Raw genomic sequence first — 20,838 nt, forward strand, 5'->3', positions numbered from 1 at the left:
TGTTTAGTTAATAAGAATGAACTCAAGACAGTCAGGGATCATTGTGCCCATTAGCAGATGACAATGCCCATCATAAAAAGCGATTAAGGAAATAAACACTAGGGGAGGAGGGGGAAATTCTTGTGAATTAAAAAGGGAGTAAAAGTAAACTACTGCTTCTCAGAGAATGCAGGTTAAAATGTGGTGTGTCTGTGCCTTTTCCAGTGCTATTTAATATAGTTATCAGTGATTTCAAGGGAGAAAGTAGACAGCAAGTAGTTGAAGTTTTGCTCTTTTGGTTACTAAATACCACAGAAAACTGTGAGTGGCTCCAGGTGGGTTTAAAAACTGGATGGGGGACGAGGCAGATGGAAGTTAGCTTGGGTAAGTATAAAGAAATATGCGTAGGCAAAAACAGTCTACATGTCCAGTCTACATGACTGGCCTCCAGATACTACTGCAATTTAAATGGTCAATAATAATAGCAATAAATAATGCATACTGATAGGCTTGACATTTGCAGGATCCTCAGAGAAAAAGTTTATTTAAAAGTCTGGCTAATGTACAGCAGCATTAAACAAAGACGACGCTTAAGTACCTTAGAACAGAACATAATCGCAATGATCGTATATTGGAGAATGGTGTGCCCCCATTTGCAGTACCATTTTTGGGTTTGGCTCCCTCATACCATAAGCACATCTGGAATGCTTTTTTGCATATGCACACATACATACTCCCCCATATATATCTTATGTATTGTGTGTATATGTATATATACACATACACTATACATATTTTATGTGTGTATTTTGCAATGAATACATTAATATTCAAAATGGCTTATAATGGCCTTTGAAAGAAGTTGCTGGTATACTACTCCATAATCACCCTCCAGCACTATGTACCATAACACAAGACCTCTCTGCAAAATATATTTACAAGTCATGAGGAAAAATCCTCTTGCTGTCTTCACGTCATACAGAAGATAAGTTTGCAAAAGGAAACATTTGGCAGTGGTTCAAATAAGCACTGTCTGGTGGTGCTGATAATGCAATTTTTTTCTGACTACAGTGACAACTATGATGCTGTACAATTCATGTAATCCTTATGAATGAACAAAATATATTTACTGACTGGACAGAATTTATTCACACAATGACCTGAACCATTCTCCTTTCTGTCGCTATTAACTTGTTATTTACAGACTGATTCCCTGAACATGGAAAAAAACAAGCTCAGCAAACATGCAAAATATTAGTTTTAAGTTGTATGCAATAAGCATATGGGGATAATTTAATGAACTGTAAAGGATATTAACAATAGGGATTTTAATAATATTTAGAATCTATTAATGGGGCAATTAAGGAAGTAAGAGCAATTAAAAATAAAGATTAGACTTTAAAAACAAATTTTTTACTCTGAAAAAAATAGGGCAGCAGCTTTGTCAATGATTTAACTGCATGTTGCAGTCATTTTACAGCAAATGCATTGCAAAAATAGAGGTGTAATTTTTCAGAAGAAAAACACAGTAAACAGAAAATGAATCAAAAGTAAATATGAGTTAATAAGAAATTGTTTTTCACCCTGGCTGATTAGATATCAATTTCAGTTTCACATCTCTTCATTCAATGATAGGCCAGACATTCAGCTAGTGAAAGTCTGAGTAACTCCATTGGTTACAATGGTTTTAGGCTGATTTATATCAGCTGAAGGCCTTGCCTATTATCTTTAATATGAAAAAGACTTTTGTTTTCAAAATCATCTTTGATCTTTCTATTTCCTATGTATATTGGTCTTTCTATTTCATAGCATATGCATGCACGTGCACGCACACACACACACTCACGCAAGACACCATTGCTTGCTAACTGCACATTGTGGTGTTCTTTTTACATGCCAACCACATCTCCAGAAGAAAACAGTCTGTATTTGTTGGAACCTCAACAGGAACCATGCAACAGGGTGGTCTAAAAGGGAAGGTATATAACAAGTGAACACTGGATTTCATTCTGTCCTGTTCCCTACGTGAGAAATTAGCTATTGTAAGAGTTAAAAAGGGTTATCTAACGTTTGATGTAACCAATACATAGAGTTGTAAGACAGGCTTCATGTACTGATTATTAGCATCTGCAGAGAAAGCAGGAGGAGGGGGCTAATAACATGAACACAAATTTACTTACTGTGTTAAAATTTGGGAAGAGTCCAACAGCAGAACTACTGTCCACAGGAAAGGACATAAAGGGCTTGATATCCAGTGAAGGCTGCATCATCAGAGTCGGTGTGCGCACAAGGGCAGGAAGTGTAGTAGTATGGCATGCACTGCCTGCCAACAACAAACCAAAAACAGGAATTCATCACTCCCTCATAGACAAAAATGCCCTTTCTTTAGGCACATACACTCTGTAAAGGTAGAGAAAAATCACCTCTGGCTAACAACCTGTAAGAAATAAACATCATACACCTTTGATAAAGTGGTTCAGTAGGAGTTAATACAATTAAAAGATGCCTCCTTCTTCACAGTCTGGATGAGGCAGAACACTTCCCCATGCCCAGAGCTGCTCAGATTCTGAAGAGGAGACATATGGTGCATAAATCACATTGGACAGGCAGAATAAAAACACTTCTAAGGCTCAAAAATTCTGATGAGCCAGAAAGGCAGGGCTGAGCACCTATTACAAACAGATACTTTTGCAATTCAGGGTTGCCTATGAGATTAGTGAGAGTGGACATTTATGCAAGCTGGGATACAGAGGTATTTTTTAATGTGAGTTGTGCATTCATTTTTCTCCCTTATAATGGCATCTGTAATGTGCTTAATGCTGGAAAAGTATGATTCAAAGACTTTTTAAAAAAACTAAGAAAAGGCCTACTGATTAAAAATGCAAGAAATCAAGAAATAAGTAGTAAGTCCATAACACATGGTTATACTAAATAACCATACGGCACAAAAATAAACCCAATTTTCTACTTTCCCTCAACATCACTCTCCAACAATATTTTCTTAATTTAACCCTACATCTTTCTTTCCAAACTAAGGCTTTCCAAATTTTTAGTTCATAGGAACCCATTTTATAAATACACACAGACAAAATGTGGCCTCAAACAAGTGGAATCTTTCCTAATTAATGACTGACTGTCTAAAACTGAACAGATTAATATTTAATACAAGAGCAGGCCTATATCCTTTCTTTCTGCATAGCTCCTGACTCTCTCATCTCACAGGGGGAGGGGAACAAGGGGGTATGCACCAACAGAAAGTGTAGGAGGTTTGTACATCTAATGGTACAGGTGTCCCAATATCCACAAGGAAATTTCTTGTCAGTTTTCTGCAGAGGGTCATGCTCTCCCTCTTCGCAGAATGGTTCACAGCAAAGCCACATTGTTGCTGCCTCCCTGGCTGTACACTTCCCTTCCCCTCACCCTCTCCTCACCCTCTGAGGGCAGGAGAAGGCAACTCTCGGTCTAATCTCTGGCTGGATTTTCCAGTGGGAATTCTGTAGATTTGCCAGGGAGCTTATGTCACCAAAGCTGTCTCTTTGTCCCCCTGCTCCCTTCCCTTGCTCTTCTTCTGAAACAGAGAGCATTAACACCCCAGATTAGACATTTTTTCATTATATACCTTACTTTAAAAATGTTATTTCTGGAGCTCCAAATGCAGATCTGTAACAACTGGATTTACATTCTGCTATTTGGGGTTGCAAAATATTCTTCAATTAATGTGTCAAGTGACTTCTAGATACTGTAAATTAAACATTTAACACAAACAATGCACTGCCCTTCAACCCTTCCAAGGCCTTCCACTCAATTGATTCCCTACCCACCAATCCTCCTCCTCAGGGCTGCCAATCCAGTCTGTGCCCAAACCCACTCTTTTCCCCCCTGAAGCTGCCCAACTCATCATCTATGCTGCACACCCCCTGCAGCCTCTCAGCTCATCAGGTAAATTAATCAAAAGTATCCCACCCCTCCCTGCAATCCTATTGATCACATCCTCAGCTCCACATACATCTCTAATCAAGCAACTGATCCTCTAACATCAGCAATCCATCCTCTTCCCCACAACCACTCAATGGATCCTTTTACCACACAGCCCCAGTCAATTCATCCATTGCTCTGCAATCACCGCAGCCAGTTGATCATCTGCCTTCTCCTCCTACTAGCTTCCCTTGTCCCCATCTAATAGATTCTTTGCCTCTCCATTAATACTGCTCCTACCACTAGCCCTCCAGTTACCTTCTTCCTCCTTTCCCCAATGGCTAATCAGTGATGAGGAGGAGAGAAGTCCTGTGTTAGATGTTTCTCTGGTCCCAAGGAGAGTGAGTAGTGTACGCTGCTCCCCATGCAGGGTCTCTGGGCCTTTTAGAATGAGGTAGGAAGTAGACTGTGGAGCAACAAGTGCAACTCTCTCTTCCTCATCAAACCTCACCACTCACCCACACCCATCTGAGAGATGCCAGGCAGTCTGTAAGGCCTTGCTAAGTAGATCTGTCCCAGTGCATTTGGAATCTGTGTGTGGGTCACTGAGTGAAACTTCATTCAGAATAGGCAATGCATTTGTTCCCTCTTCTTTTGATCTCACAACCATAGGTTCATAGACACCATTTAAAATCCATTCTACTATATCTGAGAATCAGATTGAATGTTGTGATGCTGTGGTTACCTGGGTTGATTAGATAGTCTACCATCCAAGACAGGTCCTTTGTAGATACTACTGAATAGGAGAGGGTAAATATATTAGTTTCAGCCACTGCATAAGAATGTAATGTTATAGTCTATTAGATTAATTACAGACCACAATCCTCCCCAATTCATGCATTGGTAAATCCTGGGGTCACAGAAGGGATGGACACAATATTGCAGCAGTGCCCCACCAGGCTGGTTACATTCCTTCTTGAGAGGAAGATTGATCCTAATAAAATTATCCTACATTTTCTCCTTTCCCAACCCCATCACTTGCAAAATTTAAAATACTGTTTGAAATCTATAAGATTTTATATTTTGCATAGACTTGTGAAACTCATTGAGAGTTGTGTTTAATTAACTGTAGGTTAGAGCTTATTCGTGTGAATTCATAAACACTAAAAAACTAATGGCAGTCTAATGCACATTCAGCCTCTTCCTTAGATCTGCAATGAAAAAATAGATCAACAGGATAATAGTGCATCAAGAGATTTACCAAAGGAATTATCCTTTGACTGTATTGTATTTCTACTAGCTGATTCTGATATATTAGGTACACAGAACTCAGTATTGTATTCACACTGCAACAGTGTACTTAATTACACACTGTGCTTCTAATTAGGTAATGTTCCAGCCATTGTCAATTTAATTCTTCAATAAAACAATATTTACATATTTTGATTTAGTCAGACTTATAAATATTGCTTCAATTACAACGAAAATTAAAATTAAGGCTGAGTTTTTGTAATGACTGACCTCCCATTCCTTCTAGTCAGGCTATGGCGAGTATTCATCATAGAAATAAGTTTTCACTATTTTTTCCATATCTCTGTGCACTCTTCTTGGTACATCCTGGCTGACTACTGATATATCAAATTTATCACAACATATACTAGAAGCCTCACTGCAATTTGTGCAGTCCATGATATGGGATGTCAGAATAATTAAATCTGGAATATCTTCAGGATACCAGGATGGATTCATAGATTCTACAGAATTTACATAAAACATGCACCCAACAGTTTGATTAGTGAAGGCAGTTCCCCATAAACCTGTGTTCAACTATTTTCACTCCCCCCACCCCACAGTTGACTTTAAAAATCCTTCTCCTCTACTACCCCTGCCAATCAAGTCACAGAGGCCCATTGACTGTCCTCCCTCCACCCAACCTCCCTGTAAAAATCCCTGGCAACATTAGCAGGAAGAGATGACCAAAAGTGACAAAGCTAGAACCTCTTCACTTAAGAGTCATCAGATCAAGCAGAATGGAACACAGACTTGCACCAAAATTCCCCCTAAAGGTCAAACACAGTCCCACTGTCACCCAATCAAATTTGTATGCAAATATGAACCAAGCAGGAATACTGGCACAACAAAGATGTAGCTGACAATGTTCATTATCACTATAAATTTAGCAGATGTTTACCATTTCATTAACATTTTAAGGATGCAGACATTTTACTGTGTCAGATTGTTTTAAATTAGTAGTAAATCTTGGGCATAAATAAGTGATCTTTCTTGCAAATTCATTCACCCTCCTCCTGCTAGTTTAAACACTGTTTTACCATATTTTTTATTGTAATGGCTTCAAGAACTAAGAAAACTCTTTCCACGTTTACTCTTAGGATATATGCTACAAAAGAAATATCTGGTGTTTGGATTAAAATAATTAAAAACAAACAACAAGATTTCCGACAAGCTTGTTTCCCGGTGTTCTGTCTATCATGTGACTTATTTTTTCTAGTTCATCTGCTGCTGCTCTGACTCCAGCTGCAATAATTATCTACAGTTACATCATCAGGTTCAAGAAACAGGCAGAGACTTTGCCAAAAAATATTAGTCCTCAGCAGAAGGTTTTCACACCACTCTGAAAAGCTAAGGGATGAAATCAGTTTTTTAAATCCTAGCTGAAGATCCAGAGTGCTTCCCATTTTATTAGAATAATAAATATTATATGTAAATATTAGAGAGCTCTCCCAGCGCGATTAAAAAAACCCCACCTCCACGAGGGGAATAGCTCCCAGCACTGGGAGCTGTGCACGGTCTACACTGCCACTTTACAGCACTGAAACTGGCAGCACTCAGAGGGGTGTTTTTTCACACCCCTGCAGTGCTGTAAAGTGCCAGTGTAGACAAGCTCTTGGGGTTGCTTTGCATTGTAATAACAACCACTCAAGGCAACTTTTGCCTGCAGAAGGTGCAAATAAGTGGGATGGTAGCAGAATAGGAACTTCTGAAGGAATGGGTCGGGTTTTTGAGTTTTCTTTTCTCCTTTTAGTGCTGCATTTTCAGAACATCAGGCCAGATCATCAAAGCAACTGTTGGAATTTAGAACACACCTTCAAGGTGGACAACAGTCATCCCCTTGGTTGTGCAGACACTGGCTGAATTAATTCATAGCCTGCAATCATAGTGCACTCAGTCATCCTCACCTTAGATTTTAGATTGTCATCCAATGTACCTGATTTTTCCTTTAAAGGCTTGGAACCCTTATGAGCAGACATGAGATGTTTAAAATGGTTTTCAGATGAAGTGAGCTGTAGCTCACGAAAGCTCATGCTCAAATAAATTGGTTAGTCTCTAAGGTGCCACAAGTACTCCTTTTCTTTTTTTAAAATGGTTTAAATCTCATATTTATGAAAATTCACTGTGCACACATCTATGACCCTTTTCAGGGCTGTAAAGCTTTCAGTACCATTTACTAATTTGTAATAGGAACTTTTGAACATTGTCAAAAATATTTTTGAACAATACATTGAAGTAAAGTGTTTTTTAAATATAAACAATTCTGAGCCAGAGGCAACACAGACTTTCCGACTGAATAAAGTTTGCTTCAGCTCCACTGCCTATATCCTGAAAAGGATCATTGCACTAAAAAAAGAGAGTCTTGTATGAGTCCTTACCTTAAACTTGAGTTCCTCGTGTCGCTGACATATCAGGCAGTCTAGTTCCTCCAGCGATCACAGTTACTCACTAGTTGTAGTACTTCTTCCTAGATAATGCCAGCTCATTCAATATCCTCTCACTCTCTTCTGCCAGCTCTTCCTTGGCCTTCCTCACTTTCTCTTCCTTCCCTTAGGTATGCAATTTAATGCTGCTTAGCAAGTCTCCCATCTTCCATGCAAAGTACATGTCCCAACCATCTGAGCTCTCTTTCTCTGCTAAATTTTTTAGCATGTCCTGTTCTGTCAGCACCCCTATTCTCACATTTGTTATTTTGTCTTTCCACGAAAAGCATAATATCTTCCTCAGCCATCTGTAATGGGCAGCTTCCAGTCTCATTCTGTCAGTGACCACCATCAGCCACATCTCTGCTCTGTACAGTAGCAAGCTCAGTACAATCGCAGGGTATAGTCTGACCTTCAGTTTAGTGGGGAGACCTCTCTTTGAGCAGATGGTGTTCACCCTTCCAAAAGTGCTGTTTGCTTTTCCTAATCTTGTATGAATCGCTTTATTGCAGCCATCTTCAAATGTCATCACGCTCCGCAGATAGCAGAACTTTTCCATCCTCTTCCATTTCTTTTCCATCCACACACACCTTTGCATTTGTTGTTCCATTTCCTGTGAGCTGTAGCTCACGAAAGCTCATGCTCAAATAAACTGGTTAGTCTCTAAGGTGCCACAAGTACTCCTTTTCTTTTTCCTAATCTTTGTTTTCTCTGCCTTTACTTTCAGTCCAATTTTTGCTAATACAAGGAGGATTGGTGATAAACATCCTTGTCTAACTCCAGTCATAATATCAAACCACGCACCCAAGCCTGTATCCAATCATACGCTGTACTACTTCTACTTCTATTATATAAAGTATTATGTTGAGCAGCTTGTCTGATATCTCATAGCTTCTAGTAATATTCCACAGTGGGTGTCTCTGTAGACACTATAGAACGCTTTCTTAAAGTCAACAGAGTTGATGAAAATGGGGCTTTGCTAAGCAGTAGCTTTTTCAGTGATCTGTCAAAGAGTGAATGTCTGTTCAAAACATGATCTACCTTGATGGAACTCAGCCTGTTTTTCATACAATGCTTCATCCACTGCTTTCTTCATTCTATTCAGTATCCTAGTAGTCAATACTTTGCCAAGGTTTGATAATAGTACAATACCTCTCCAATTCATGCACCGAGTAAGATCACCCTTTTTTGGCAACACCATAGTAATACCATCTTTCTAGTCTTGTAGCACTTGTTCTTTCATCCATATTTCGTTACAGTGTCTTGGTAACTACTCACAGGTACCTTTAGTACCTCTGCTTGAATTCTATCAATCCAAGGAACTTTCTCCTGTTTGAGGCCTTTGATTTAATTTCATTGGGTGTTATTGGCCCCTCTTCTATTTCTAACTTAGCATTGGCATTTCTCTTGAACATGTGCATGATCATTGATTCTGGACAGTTTAATTTGGCATGGAATATTCTTTCCATCGTCTGACTTGTTCTTCATGTATTTTCTGTCCATGAGAGTTTCTGATGGGCATCCCAAACCTGAGCCATTCTTTTTAGGTGACAGATCTGAGGAACTGTCCCAGATTGAGGTATCATTAGAGGAGGTTTGGGAACAAATTGATAAATTAAACAGCAATAAATGACCAGGACCAGATTGTATTCACTGAAGAGTTCTGAAGGAACTCAAACGTGAAATTGCAGAACTACTAACTGTAGTCTGTAACCTATCACTGAAATCAGCTTCTGTACCAGATGACTGGGGAGGACAGCTAATGTGATGCCAATTTTTAGAAAGGGCTTCAGAGGTGATCCCAGCAATTACAGGCCTGTAAGCCTGACTTCAGTACCGGGCAAACTGGTTGAAACTATAATAAAGAACAATATTGTCAAACATATAGATGAACATAATTTGTTGAGGAAGAGTCAACGTGGTTTTAGTAAAGGGAAATCATGCCGCTCCAATCTACTAGAATTCTGTGAGAGGGTCAACAAGCACGTGGACCAAGGCGATCCAGTGGATATAGCGTACGTAGATTTTCGGAAAGCCTTTGACAAGGCTTCTCACCAAAGGCTCTTATGCAAAGTAAGCTGCCACAGGATAAGAGAGAAGGTGCTCACATGGATTAGTAACTAGCTAAAAGATAGTAAACAAAGGGTAGGTATAAATAGTCAGTTTTCAGAATGGAGAGAGGTGAATAGTGGTGTCCCCCAGGGGTCTGTTCTGGGACCAGTCCTAATTTAACATATTCAAAAATTATCTGGAAAAGCGGATAAACAGTGAGGTGGCAAAATTTGCAGATGATACAAAATAACTAAAGATAGTTAAGACCCAGGCAGACTGCAAACAGCTACAGAAGGATCTCTCAAAACTGGGTGACTGGGCAACAAAATGGCAGATGAAATTTAATGTTGATAAACGCAAAGTAATGCACATTAGAAAGCATAATCCCAACTATACATTTAAAATGATGGGGTCCAAATTAGTTGTTACCACTCAAGAAAGAGATCTTGGAGTCATGGATAGTTCTCTGAAAACATTCACTCAATGTGCAGCAGCAGTCAAAAAAGCAAACAGAATGCTGGGAATAATTAAGAAAGGGATAGATAATAGGACAGAAAATATCATGTTGCCTCTACATAAATCCATGGTACGCCCACATCTTGAATACTATGTGCAGATGGGGTCACCGCAGCTCACAAAAGATATATTGGAATTGGAAAAGGTTCAGAAAAGGGCAACAAAAATGATTAGGGGTATGGAATGGCTTCTGTACGAGCAGATATTAATAAAACTGGGACTTTTCAGCTTGGAAAAGAGACTACTAAGGGGAGATATGATTGAGGTCTATAAAATCATCACTGGTGTAGAGAAAGTAGATAAGGAAGTGTTGTTTACTACGTCTCATAACACAGGAACTAGGGGTCACCAAATGAATTTAATAGGCAGCAGGTTTAAAACAAATAAAAGGAAGTATTTCTTCACACAATGCACAGTCAACCTGTGGAACTCCTTGCCAGAGGATGCTGTGAAGGCCAACACCATAACAGGGTTCAAAAAAGAACTAGATAAATTAATGAAGGATAGGTCCATCAATGGCTATTAGCCAGGATGGGCAGGAATGGTGTCCCTAGCCTCTCTTTGCCAGAAGCTGGGAATGAGTGACGGGGAATGGATCATTTGATGATTATCTGTTGGGCATGTGTCTTGCACTCTTCCTTTTTTGCTTTCATAACTTTCTGTTAGTCAGTAACTGCCCATGTTCCAGATGTAATTCATTCATCTTTCTTCTGCCATCTTTGGCAGCCCACTTCTTCCTCTGTTGTCTTGACTACCATCTTCCTCCAGTTTCACCATATGTCTTCCTGCCTTTCAACAGCTTGGTGCTGGTAAACACTGGTATGGTTGTGAAGTGTAATCTGGAATCTGACCTGTTTCTTTCTCCTTGAACTTCTCTATGGCTGTAACACCCTTTTTTTGGGTCCATCTTTGTGATCTTTTTGAGTTTAACTTTTAAGGTGGCCTCTAAAAAATAATGATCCGAGCCAACATCTACTCCTCTGAGGACTCTGACATCCCTCAAAGAAGTCCTTTAAGTCCTTATTACACTTATTTATAGACAACTATATAGAGAGTGATGTGTTCAAGTAAATCATATTTTTAATAATCTAATGAAATATGTATTAAAAATAATCAATTAGGGTTCTTCCCTTCAAAGCAGAATCACTGTTAAAATGATGCTCCACTATCTGGATCCCTGCTGCAATATGACCCATTACTATCTACTTTCATTAGGAGCTGATATTTCCAGAAATGACATACAAATATAGTGAACCCTTGCAGGTCACTAAATCTACGGATTTATGTGACTCATCACCACAGTATCTGAATTACATGTACTTAAAACCAGAAATTCTCTCTCCCTCCCTCCCCTGATCAGTTTATAGGCTATGGGGATTTTCTGTTTATTTTTTTGCTTAGTGTGTGAGTGGAAGTGTTGTATGTCTCTGAGTATATCTGAGAGAGAGAGAGAGAGAGAGAGAGATTGATTACTAAGAGAAAGCTAAGTCAAATAAATGAATTTTGTATTGGGTTGTGAAAATGGTGAAGTGCAAGTATCAGAATAGTGAAGGAAAGCCATATTTTAGAAGTAGCGCATTAAGCATTTTCAGGAAGGTGAACTTTGAGATTTTTCCCCCTAAAACACAGTCAGCAGAATAAAAGCTAGTGCTTGCCATATGCTACCACTAGGCTATCGTGGCTTGTCAGAGCTAAAGGAGAGAGAGCGACTTTCAAGATCAATTCTTTATCTGAATTTCCCAAATGGTAAATTAATATGATCCTGAGAGAGCAGCACTGCCCAGGCAACATAACTTATATTTAAAAATAACTTGTGAATCAAAACAGCAGTGTGTATGAGAACACTTCCATTGCTTTCCACTGACAATAGGAAAAATACTAAGCAGTTTATATCCCCAAAGCACCGTACTAATTAATGAATGAGTTCCTTCAAGAGTCAATATGATTACCACTAAAACCTTTGTGATGCATACATAATTTGAAGTCTAGAAGTTGTATCAACTTCATTCCTCTCAAACCTTATTCAAACATCAATGGGACAGTCAATTCTTCCACTGACCTATGAAGTGATCTAAAGAATATGAAGCACTTCCATCAACATACATGACTACCTCTTTAAAACCTGCAGAATTGTCAAAGGTGGTATTTCAAAAGGCGGTAGGAATGACTATTCATCCAGACTGGTTACTAATGGCTATTGGATAGGATATGATTAGTAGAAAGTCCACTTGCCTCAAAATCAGGAGGAAAGGCAATCTGCAGAAACACTTTATTTTAGTCCATGTCTGACCTTGCATAGGAACAAAACTAGAGAAACTGACACACCAATCATTTTGGATCTCATTAGGTTCTAAAGGGTTTTGCCTTTTTGACATAACTGCTGCAACAAACTCTGCATTCATTTCATATGGCATAACCATATTGTATAAACTGAAGGAACTATATAGATAAGTTATAGCACTATTATAGATAACTAACTCAACTTCACATAATAAACAAGCCAGACTATGAAAATCATTCTGTCCTTCTAAATGAAAATGTGGAATGTAACACTAATATTTCCATTATTAATCATCCACAAAGAAATGTCTTATGATTATATGTATTAACAGGATTGTACGTGTACGCTCTCTCGCACTCGGAGTTGTAGAAAAGCAGATACTTTGAACTAAAGTGTTTCTACATGTCAGATGTATTTAAGATTTCTCCTAAACATGCCATACAGTATACAAACCTGGAATGAAATCCTGACCCTTTTGCAGTTAATTGGAGTTTTGACCTAATATCATGCCAGGATTTCACACCCCCACTTACTTATTTTTCCACACAATATTAGGAGTCATAAACAGCTTGCAAAAAATGTAAGTGTACAATAAAAAAGTTTATAGTCGATATATAGGATTTATTATATATTGATTATGCAGTTGAGAGATATACAGAAAAAATATCTGAAGAGTTCCCAGAATAACTAGTTCAGCTAAAAATGATTGCTAGTAAATAACTGGGTAAATAATTTACATGACAGGACAACACATTTTCATTCACTTCACATCTGTGGAAATGTTTATGAGGTTTTCGTCCTGGAATGTTGTATCTACAAAATACACAGTACAATGATTTACCCATAATCCCTTTTCCAATATCAAGCTCACAACATCAACAGCATGTGTTATCAAAGTAAAACATGCCACCAATAAAAATGTTCTGAGCTACTGACTTCAGCAGGGACTGGATGAAGACCAATATCTTAAATTGTTTAAATATAATATAAAAGAATAAAACCATAACTAGTCTCTTTAATTACCTCACTAGCCTAATTATAAATGCACTTCATCCTGTGAAATAGGCTCCATTCTTAGACCGTACAAGCATTATACACATGCTTAACTTTAAACATGTAAGTAGTCCCACTGACATCAATGGGAATACTCACCATCCTTGAAATTAAGTGTATGCGCAAGGCTGAGAGAGATTAGGGCCTTCCTCACTAGAATAGTGAGCTGTTTGTAGGGTTGTAGCAGTCATGTTAGTCCCAGGATATGATAAAGATAAGGTAAATCTGGTAATATCTTTTACTGGACCAATTTCTAATATACTAAAAGATATTATCTCACCTAACTTGTGTGTCTGGAATACTGAGGATTGACTGTACACCATTTTCATTTCTGTGAATTAAGATGTTTTTTCCTCAGTAGAATTTTCTCCCTCAAATCCCTCATGACTAAAGGAAATTTTTCCATTTAAAAAATATGTATAAAACAGATTGTGACTACTATGCATGTAGTTCACATGTGTGGAGCTTATCACAAAAAAGTTGATGTTTTCAATCAGTTAAAATATTTATAATTAATAATATACGAAAGCCATTCTCGGAATTTGTTCTCGAGTCTCTAGAATTCAGTAGTGTGTCAAAAATTAGAAACTGAAAAAAACAGATGTGTCTCTTAAAGCTTTTTGTGGTTAAAGAAAAACAATACTTCCAATATTTTAGAGGAAAATGAATCAACTTTAATCAAGAAAAGCTAAATTTACACCTGTAACTCTTTTACATGTTAAACAGCTTAAAAATCAACAACAAATCATCCTGGACTTTGTATTGTAAATACCAAAAAGGGCAAAAAGAGTGTCCAAACAATTAGAACTGAGAAAGGTATTTTAACCTCTTCACCTGAAATAATCATGTTAAAATTGTTAGGTCACAGCTGTTTGAATTAACCTTCATAGCGCCTATATCTTTATGATAACTTGTTCAAATTTTAACCTGCACATTGTGTAACTTGTATAGTATTTATCTCTCTCTAACTTTTGTCCTGCATGTGCTCCTGAACAATACAAATTTCAGAAGAGAAAATACTCATTCCATATACCATTTCATTTTGGCAGCCACTGTGCTGTACTGTTCCACTTGTTTCTTTTTCAATATTTATATTTCCAAGTCAAATGAACCATAGAAACACCATACTAATATCAGTGCATATTTATTAGTATTGGCTGTTTGTCAAGCTTAAGCAATTAAATAAATTAAGAAGCATCCCTCATTACATTTAGAAGCAATGTGCTGGCTGCTGTACAACTGTGATTTGCTTTTATCTGTAGGTAGCATGGAAATATTTGTCATTTGTTTCTCTAAAAAGCTAATTTTGCAGACTTCTAAAACAAACAAAGCCATTTGCTCCATTAGAAAGCTGTGTGGCATGTCAGAACGTAGCATATTCTTCTCTGCTGCACTGGACTGTTCCATTCTAAATAAACATGATTGGCTATTAATACATGCAGTACTCTTAGGTACTATGAGCAAAATCTTGGCCCTACTGAAGACAATGGGAGTTTTGCTTGTTGACCACAATAGGTCAGGATTTCACCCTATATATTTGTGACTCTTCAGTTTATTCCTAAACAAAGATTATCACACACAGAACTGGCTAGATCCTTGATCTCAGTACGGCTGCTTTGAATTGTACCAGGGCATAAAGCCAGAAAGCCAGCCAAACCAGTCAGTGGAGGATTCACTCACAATGGAGGAATTCACAGGTGGTGCACCACCACCTCAATCCCAGAAACGGGGATGAGCCAAAGAAAGGAAGCATAGCCAGGGTGTCCCTATGCTGTTGCAATTCCCCACTGTTGAAACAGCCTTTTGGGACCATAGATAGCTGGGTTTAAATTAAGCTGCACTAGCATAAGCTCGGGACCAGCATCTCCGGCCCTCCTGCTTTTCTCTCTCATGCTGTAGGTTCTCCCACTCTAGACTCCTCTGGTTCAGGGAACTCCATCTCAGCAGGGTCCAATTGCTACACGCACTCCAGGACTCCTCATCTATGCCTCTGCCTGAGCCCCCGTTGTGCTCCTCAGAATGTCCTAGTTTGTTCAAGCCTGTCTTCCTCAACATCTGCAGGTGCTCTGAATGAACTAGGTCATCCTCCCCAGTCCTTATCTGGTTCTGGGATGCCATTTCTTTTCTGGTCATCAGATCATATCAGACTAACCAGCTGTGTCTTTTTCAGCTCTCTAGAGTTTTGGTTCCTTTCTTTGCATAATTCTACTAGCTGACTTTTCCTGAGCTGTAGATAGCTCTTTATTTCTGTCTTTTCCCATTGTCTTCCCCAAAAGAACACAAGAAAATAAATTTTCTTACTTTTTCCTTCTACAATTTTTTTTTTTTTTTTTGCTGGGCACTTATTGGAAGTTCATCATTGTCACAATCCTGACAATGTATCATAGTTACAGGGCTGCTTGAACCTCTGTCCCCTTTCTGGTCTCTCGGAGTGTACCCCATTAGGTGTCAGGCTTGTGCCTTTACTTGTCTGGGCAGGTGTGCTGGAACAATTTGTGTATGTGTGGGAGTGGGGGCATGCTCAAAGCCATTAAACCCAACTGTAAGCCCTGTATATGATAGAAACCACTTCAAGCCAGGAGGTGCTGCCACACCCCCAGTCCAGCACCTGTGTGTCTGGGCTGGAATTTTACAATTCTCCCACATTTAGACCAGAATCTGGGTTCAACACCCCATCTTTGCCAACCATTTATTGTTATGCAGGACTGAATGGATACCTGCATCTCTTCCCTTCGGCAGTCTGTGACCAGGGCTACACAGTGATGAACAACCTTCTTCAAAGAAGTAGGTTTATTTAGTAAATGGAACAAAACATACAAGAAAATGATTTTAAAACAAGAAACAGGCTCCTTGAATGGTTAGACTCATCCAATCATACACTTCACTACAAGCTTCATTATATGGGCTTCCTGCTTGAGTTATAAGTGCAGAACAAACCCAACTTACATTCTTTTAGCAAACTCTAGAGTTCCTGGGACCCAGCCTGGTCTCAGTTTGCCTTCACAGAAAGTCTGTTTCCCTCTCTCATGGAACAATCTCTTTTTGAATGCCTGATCCCCTTTACCCTATTGTTCAATGGCTTTTTCTTAGAACAGTGGCTCTCAACCTTTTCAGACTATTGTACCCCTTTCAGAAGCCTGATTTGTCTGGAGTACTCACAAGTTTCATCTCACTTAAAATCTACTTGCTTACAAAATCAGGCATAAAAATACAAAAGTGTCACAGCCCACTATTACTGAAAAATTGGTTACTTCCTCATTTTTACCCTATAATTATAAAACAAATCAACTGGAATGTAAATGTTGTACTTAAATTTCAGTAGAGAGTATATAAAGCTGTGTAAACAAGTCATTGTCTGTATGAAATTTTAGTGTTTACTGACTTTGCTAGTGCTTTTTATGTAGCCTGTTGTAAAACTAAGCAAATGATGAGTTGATGTACCCTCTGGAAGACCTTTGCATAACCCCACGGGTATGTGTACCCCTGGTAGAGAACCACTGTCTTAGAGGGCCTAGGTGGGAAGTCCTTCTTTTGCCTGAGACTGTTTTTTCCCAGTTGGCCAGCCAGTCCATCTGAAGGTACACCTTCACTGAGAGAAGAAAAAAAAAGAGGTGTGTTCTTAACTTCAGTTACCTAACCCAAGTTCAAATAGCAGTGAAGACACAGCAATTCTGTTTTTAACTGAGGCTAGCGGCTGGTGTTAAAGTCTGTAAAGGGGGAATTGGAGTTAAACTCAAGCTCATGTCTACCAAGAGTGTGCAGAAACACATTTTGGTTCCAGATGCATAGTCACCACCAAGCAACTCCACATACATCACACTAGCCACTTCTCTAAAGACAGAGTTAGTTTTATCCAAAGGAACTTTGAGGCTTATCTAAATTATATAGAACTTCCAAACCCTTTGAGATTCAGCCAGAGGCCTAAGAATTTGATATTTTCCCCCTGCCTTTTGTATATATAATCATCTCAGAGTAGTTTGGCCACCTGACCATGGGCTTCACAAAACACAAAATACTTCACTTTTTCTCCATCTAGGTTCTTATACCAGCACCCATCACCCTAGTATTTGAGTATCTTTTAGAAAAATCATCTTTGTGGCAGTTAGGCACAGAGAATTGGATTTTCAACTAAATGGCTATTTACACAGAATGTATTTCTGCTAAAAAAAAAAAAAAAATCTTCAATTTTTGTCAGAAAAGCCAAAAATCTGAAAACTGAAAATTTTAATTTTTTCAGTAGAAAGTCAATTTTTTCTGTGGAAAAAAAATTCCGACAAGCTCTACAGCTAGGTTCTTTCTTACAAAAGAGGTGTTTTACTCAAGGCATAAGCAGCATTTTGGAGGCTGGATGAAGGGGTGTCAATGGAAACCAAATAAAAGTATCCTTTATTGTGCTAAAAAATTTGTCAGATTCAGGTTCTGACAAACTTTCAAAGGGAAAATATTTTGCAGATGGGAGTCCTAAACTGGTTGTGGACAGGAAGCGCCTCCAAGATGAGCCTAACACAGGTGTTATGTGTTCGCAGCACCTTGCCCCAGTCAGGAGAGCGGCACCTACATTCTGCACTTACTGGAGTTTCCAGGGACACATCAAGTATAGATCTGAATACAGTAGAATATTTTAGCCTGGAGGTAAAAAATGCATGGAGGACTATTGTGAGGTCAGTATTTACAAGCAATGTCAAAGCCACTGCTACATTTTATTTGAGATGAACTACAGTCAGTTACTTTTTTCCAGATCCCTACCTCATTTAGGTGGTAGGAGAGTATGAGTCGAATCTGAAATTTAAAGACGTTGAGCAAAGTATCAGCTGCGTATTGATGATAATGCAGTCCAAATAACTTTGTGGGTAAAGTGCAAGACTTGGAGTCAGGATGACTAGATTCTGTTCCTTGCTCTGACACATATTGTGTGACCATCGACAAGACCCTTAATCTCGGTTTTCCAATCTGGTAAATAGGACTAAAAATACTCACCTCACAGTACTGTTCAGAGACTTAATTTATTAACGTCTGTAAAGTGCTCTGAGGTCCTCAGACAAGTCACTATAGAAACAAAAAATTATTATTGCACTAATCTTCCTCCTCTCACTGCTACTCTTTTCCCCCATCCTCTGCATCCCCTCTCCTCCCTAAGTTATTACTCTTCCTTCTCTCAGTGTTCCAGAACATTCTCTCACTGCACTGTATGACTAGCCAAATCCCCCCATGTCAACTGTGAGCTATCACAGCTCCTCCTCCTATTCCGATGCTTTGGGAGGGATCGGAAGGAGTGTGTGGAAACACAGAAAGCTTCTAATAATCGTTCCAACTTTTAACAAGTGCTGGTTATAATGTGATAACATCACTGGAACAAGAATGACAGCAAACCATAAATAGGACTGTTAGGTACACAACGACTAAGTTAGCAACTTTCTTTAACATAGAAGGGGGAAAAAAGGCAAAACTTGCTTTGATACTTCATAAATTCTGGTCCATATTTATCCCTTTTGTGATTCCATTGACTTCAATGGAGTTATATCAGGGATTAATTTTCCCTTGTATATTTACTGTATTTGCAGGAAAAATTTTCAGGAAAAGATTGGATTAACCAATAAACAAACCCCCCTGCCTTCCAAAAACAACAAAAAATAGCTATTTTAACTGAATACTTCTTTACTTTATCCTAAATTAATTTCCGATGTGTTATATTTATATTCACAGTGGGGGGGAAACCCCTGTATGTGCTCAACACAGAGTAATGCTTACCTTGGTTTGTAAGATCATAGTCCACGACCACTTCAGCATTATATGTGGAATTAGATTTAGAGAAAAAGAATTCCTTCATTTCACTGGGGTGCTTTTGTGATGTTTGGTGCAAGGAGACAGCAGGCAAGTGATAAGTCTGAACAAATCATATGTGCTGTAATTGCTGCTTAGCTCTAATTACTGTTCAGGACCGTGTTTGCAACTTGATTCCAGAGGGAGGACAGCCTACCTAATGACATCATCAGACCAAATATAACCTAAAAGACTGACAATATATATTTTAATAGTGTTTCTACAGACTGTTTTAAAGCTGTTGAAAAGTAGATACTGTTCTTATATAGATTAAAACTTCAGCTGTGTGTTTTTATGGCTTGTTTTTAAAGATTTTTTAAAAAACAAATGGCATCAGCCCCAAATCATGGGCATTTTAGGTGAAGTGGGAGGGAACAGTGCCAGGAAGTGCACATAGGCAGTGTGGTGTAGTGGCTAGGTCACCCATCAGGGAATCAGAAAACCTAAGTGCTGAGCACTGTCTCTGCCACTAACTTGTGTGCCCTTAGGCACATCACTTTACCTCATCTGGGCTCCAATCAGGAATAGGGCCTACCTAAACTATTTACTATTTGTAATTTTTAAAAATAAAAAACACAAAATTTCAATTCTGACCCTAAGTTGCTCAGCAGTGTCCCTTTACTGCCAAGCATGAAAAAATCCTAGTGAGAGACTTGATGAAATACAAAACTATAGCCCAAACTGGTGAACTTTGATGAAGACTAGTCTGTGGAAGACATATCATTAGAGAAACTCATTTTACATTACAAGCAGCTGTCTGCTTACTATGCCAGGACAGGACAAGGAGGAGTCCTGAGACTGTAACTTTTTATATTAAATTAATCTGGGTAAGCCCGCCCTCGGTTAAATTCAACAAATGTGAAGCAGCAATTTTTGTAAAGTATTTCTTTTCAATTAAATAGAGAACAGATTGGGGTGGGATTTTTGATAAAACCCAAAAATTGACTTTCAATGGAACTTGTACTCCAAAGGGGCTTGGATGCTTTTGAAAATCCCTCCTCTTATCACTTGGGAAATGATCAAAAGGTTTAAGTTCTGTTTTGATAAATGGTGTTAAAAGCAAACAAAAATAAATATGACATCAAAATAAACAGATGTGAATAGAAGGTAGATGAGAGGCTCCACAAAGCAGCTTTAAAAGACTTCTCTATCAAGCAGAATGAAGTGTAACCTTTCTTCTGCTACAGTATGCTGTGGATTTAACTTCTTATAGTTGTAGTACACACATATACTTTGTTAAAAAGTAAACGTTCACCCAAACAATGAAGTGCTCTTACGCTTGAACTTTAATAGCTATAAAATAGTTCAAAACAAAAGTAATCAACTGCAGTCATAGAGTTCCTGATTGAGGTACAAGTCCTGCAATGAGCTTCAGGACTCTGTCTACACACAGTTCATTGCAGGATCAGGGCCCAAGGTATTTATAATCCTTTAGCCTCAGGGTGCAGCAGATTTTGTTCAAAAGGCCCCAATGTATTAGATGGCAATATCATGCCTTCCTCTATGCAT

The 20,838-nt window shown here is 38.5% G+C and overlaps 1 protein-coding gene across 2 annotated transcripts in view; it reads right to left on the reverse strand.

The window, feature by feature from the left end:
- ZNF385B (zinc finger protein 385B) overlaps positions 1-20,838 on the reverse strand; it is a 247,102-nt gene that overhangs the window by 85,023 nt on the left and 141,241 nt on the right. The window contains exons 2-3 of one of the 2 annotated variants that reach the window (XM_077830101.1): positions 4,640-4,690; positions 2,160-2,302 (exon numbers count right to left, since the gene is read on the reverse strand). In XM_077830101.1, the coding sequence (XP_077686227.1) occupies positions 2,160-2,302; positions 4,640-4,690 (194 nt within the window). The remainder of the gene's footprint in view (positions 1-2,159; positions 2,303-4,639; positions 4,691-20,838) is intronic. The other variant, XM_077830102.1, reaches the window with a different exon arrangement.

Source organism: Eretmochelys imbricata, chromosome 11, assembly GCF_965152235.1.
Source record: "Eretmochelys imbricata isolate rEreImb1 chromosome 11, rEreImb1.hap1, whole genome shotgun sequence".
In the NCBI taxonomy this organism is placed as follows: Eukaryota; Metazoa; Chordata; order Testudines; family Cheloniidae; genus Eretmochelys; species Eretmochelys imbricata.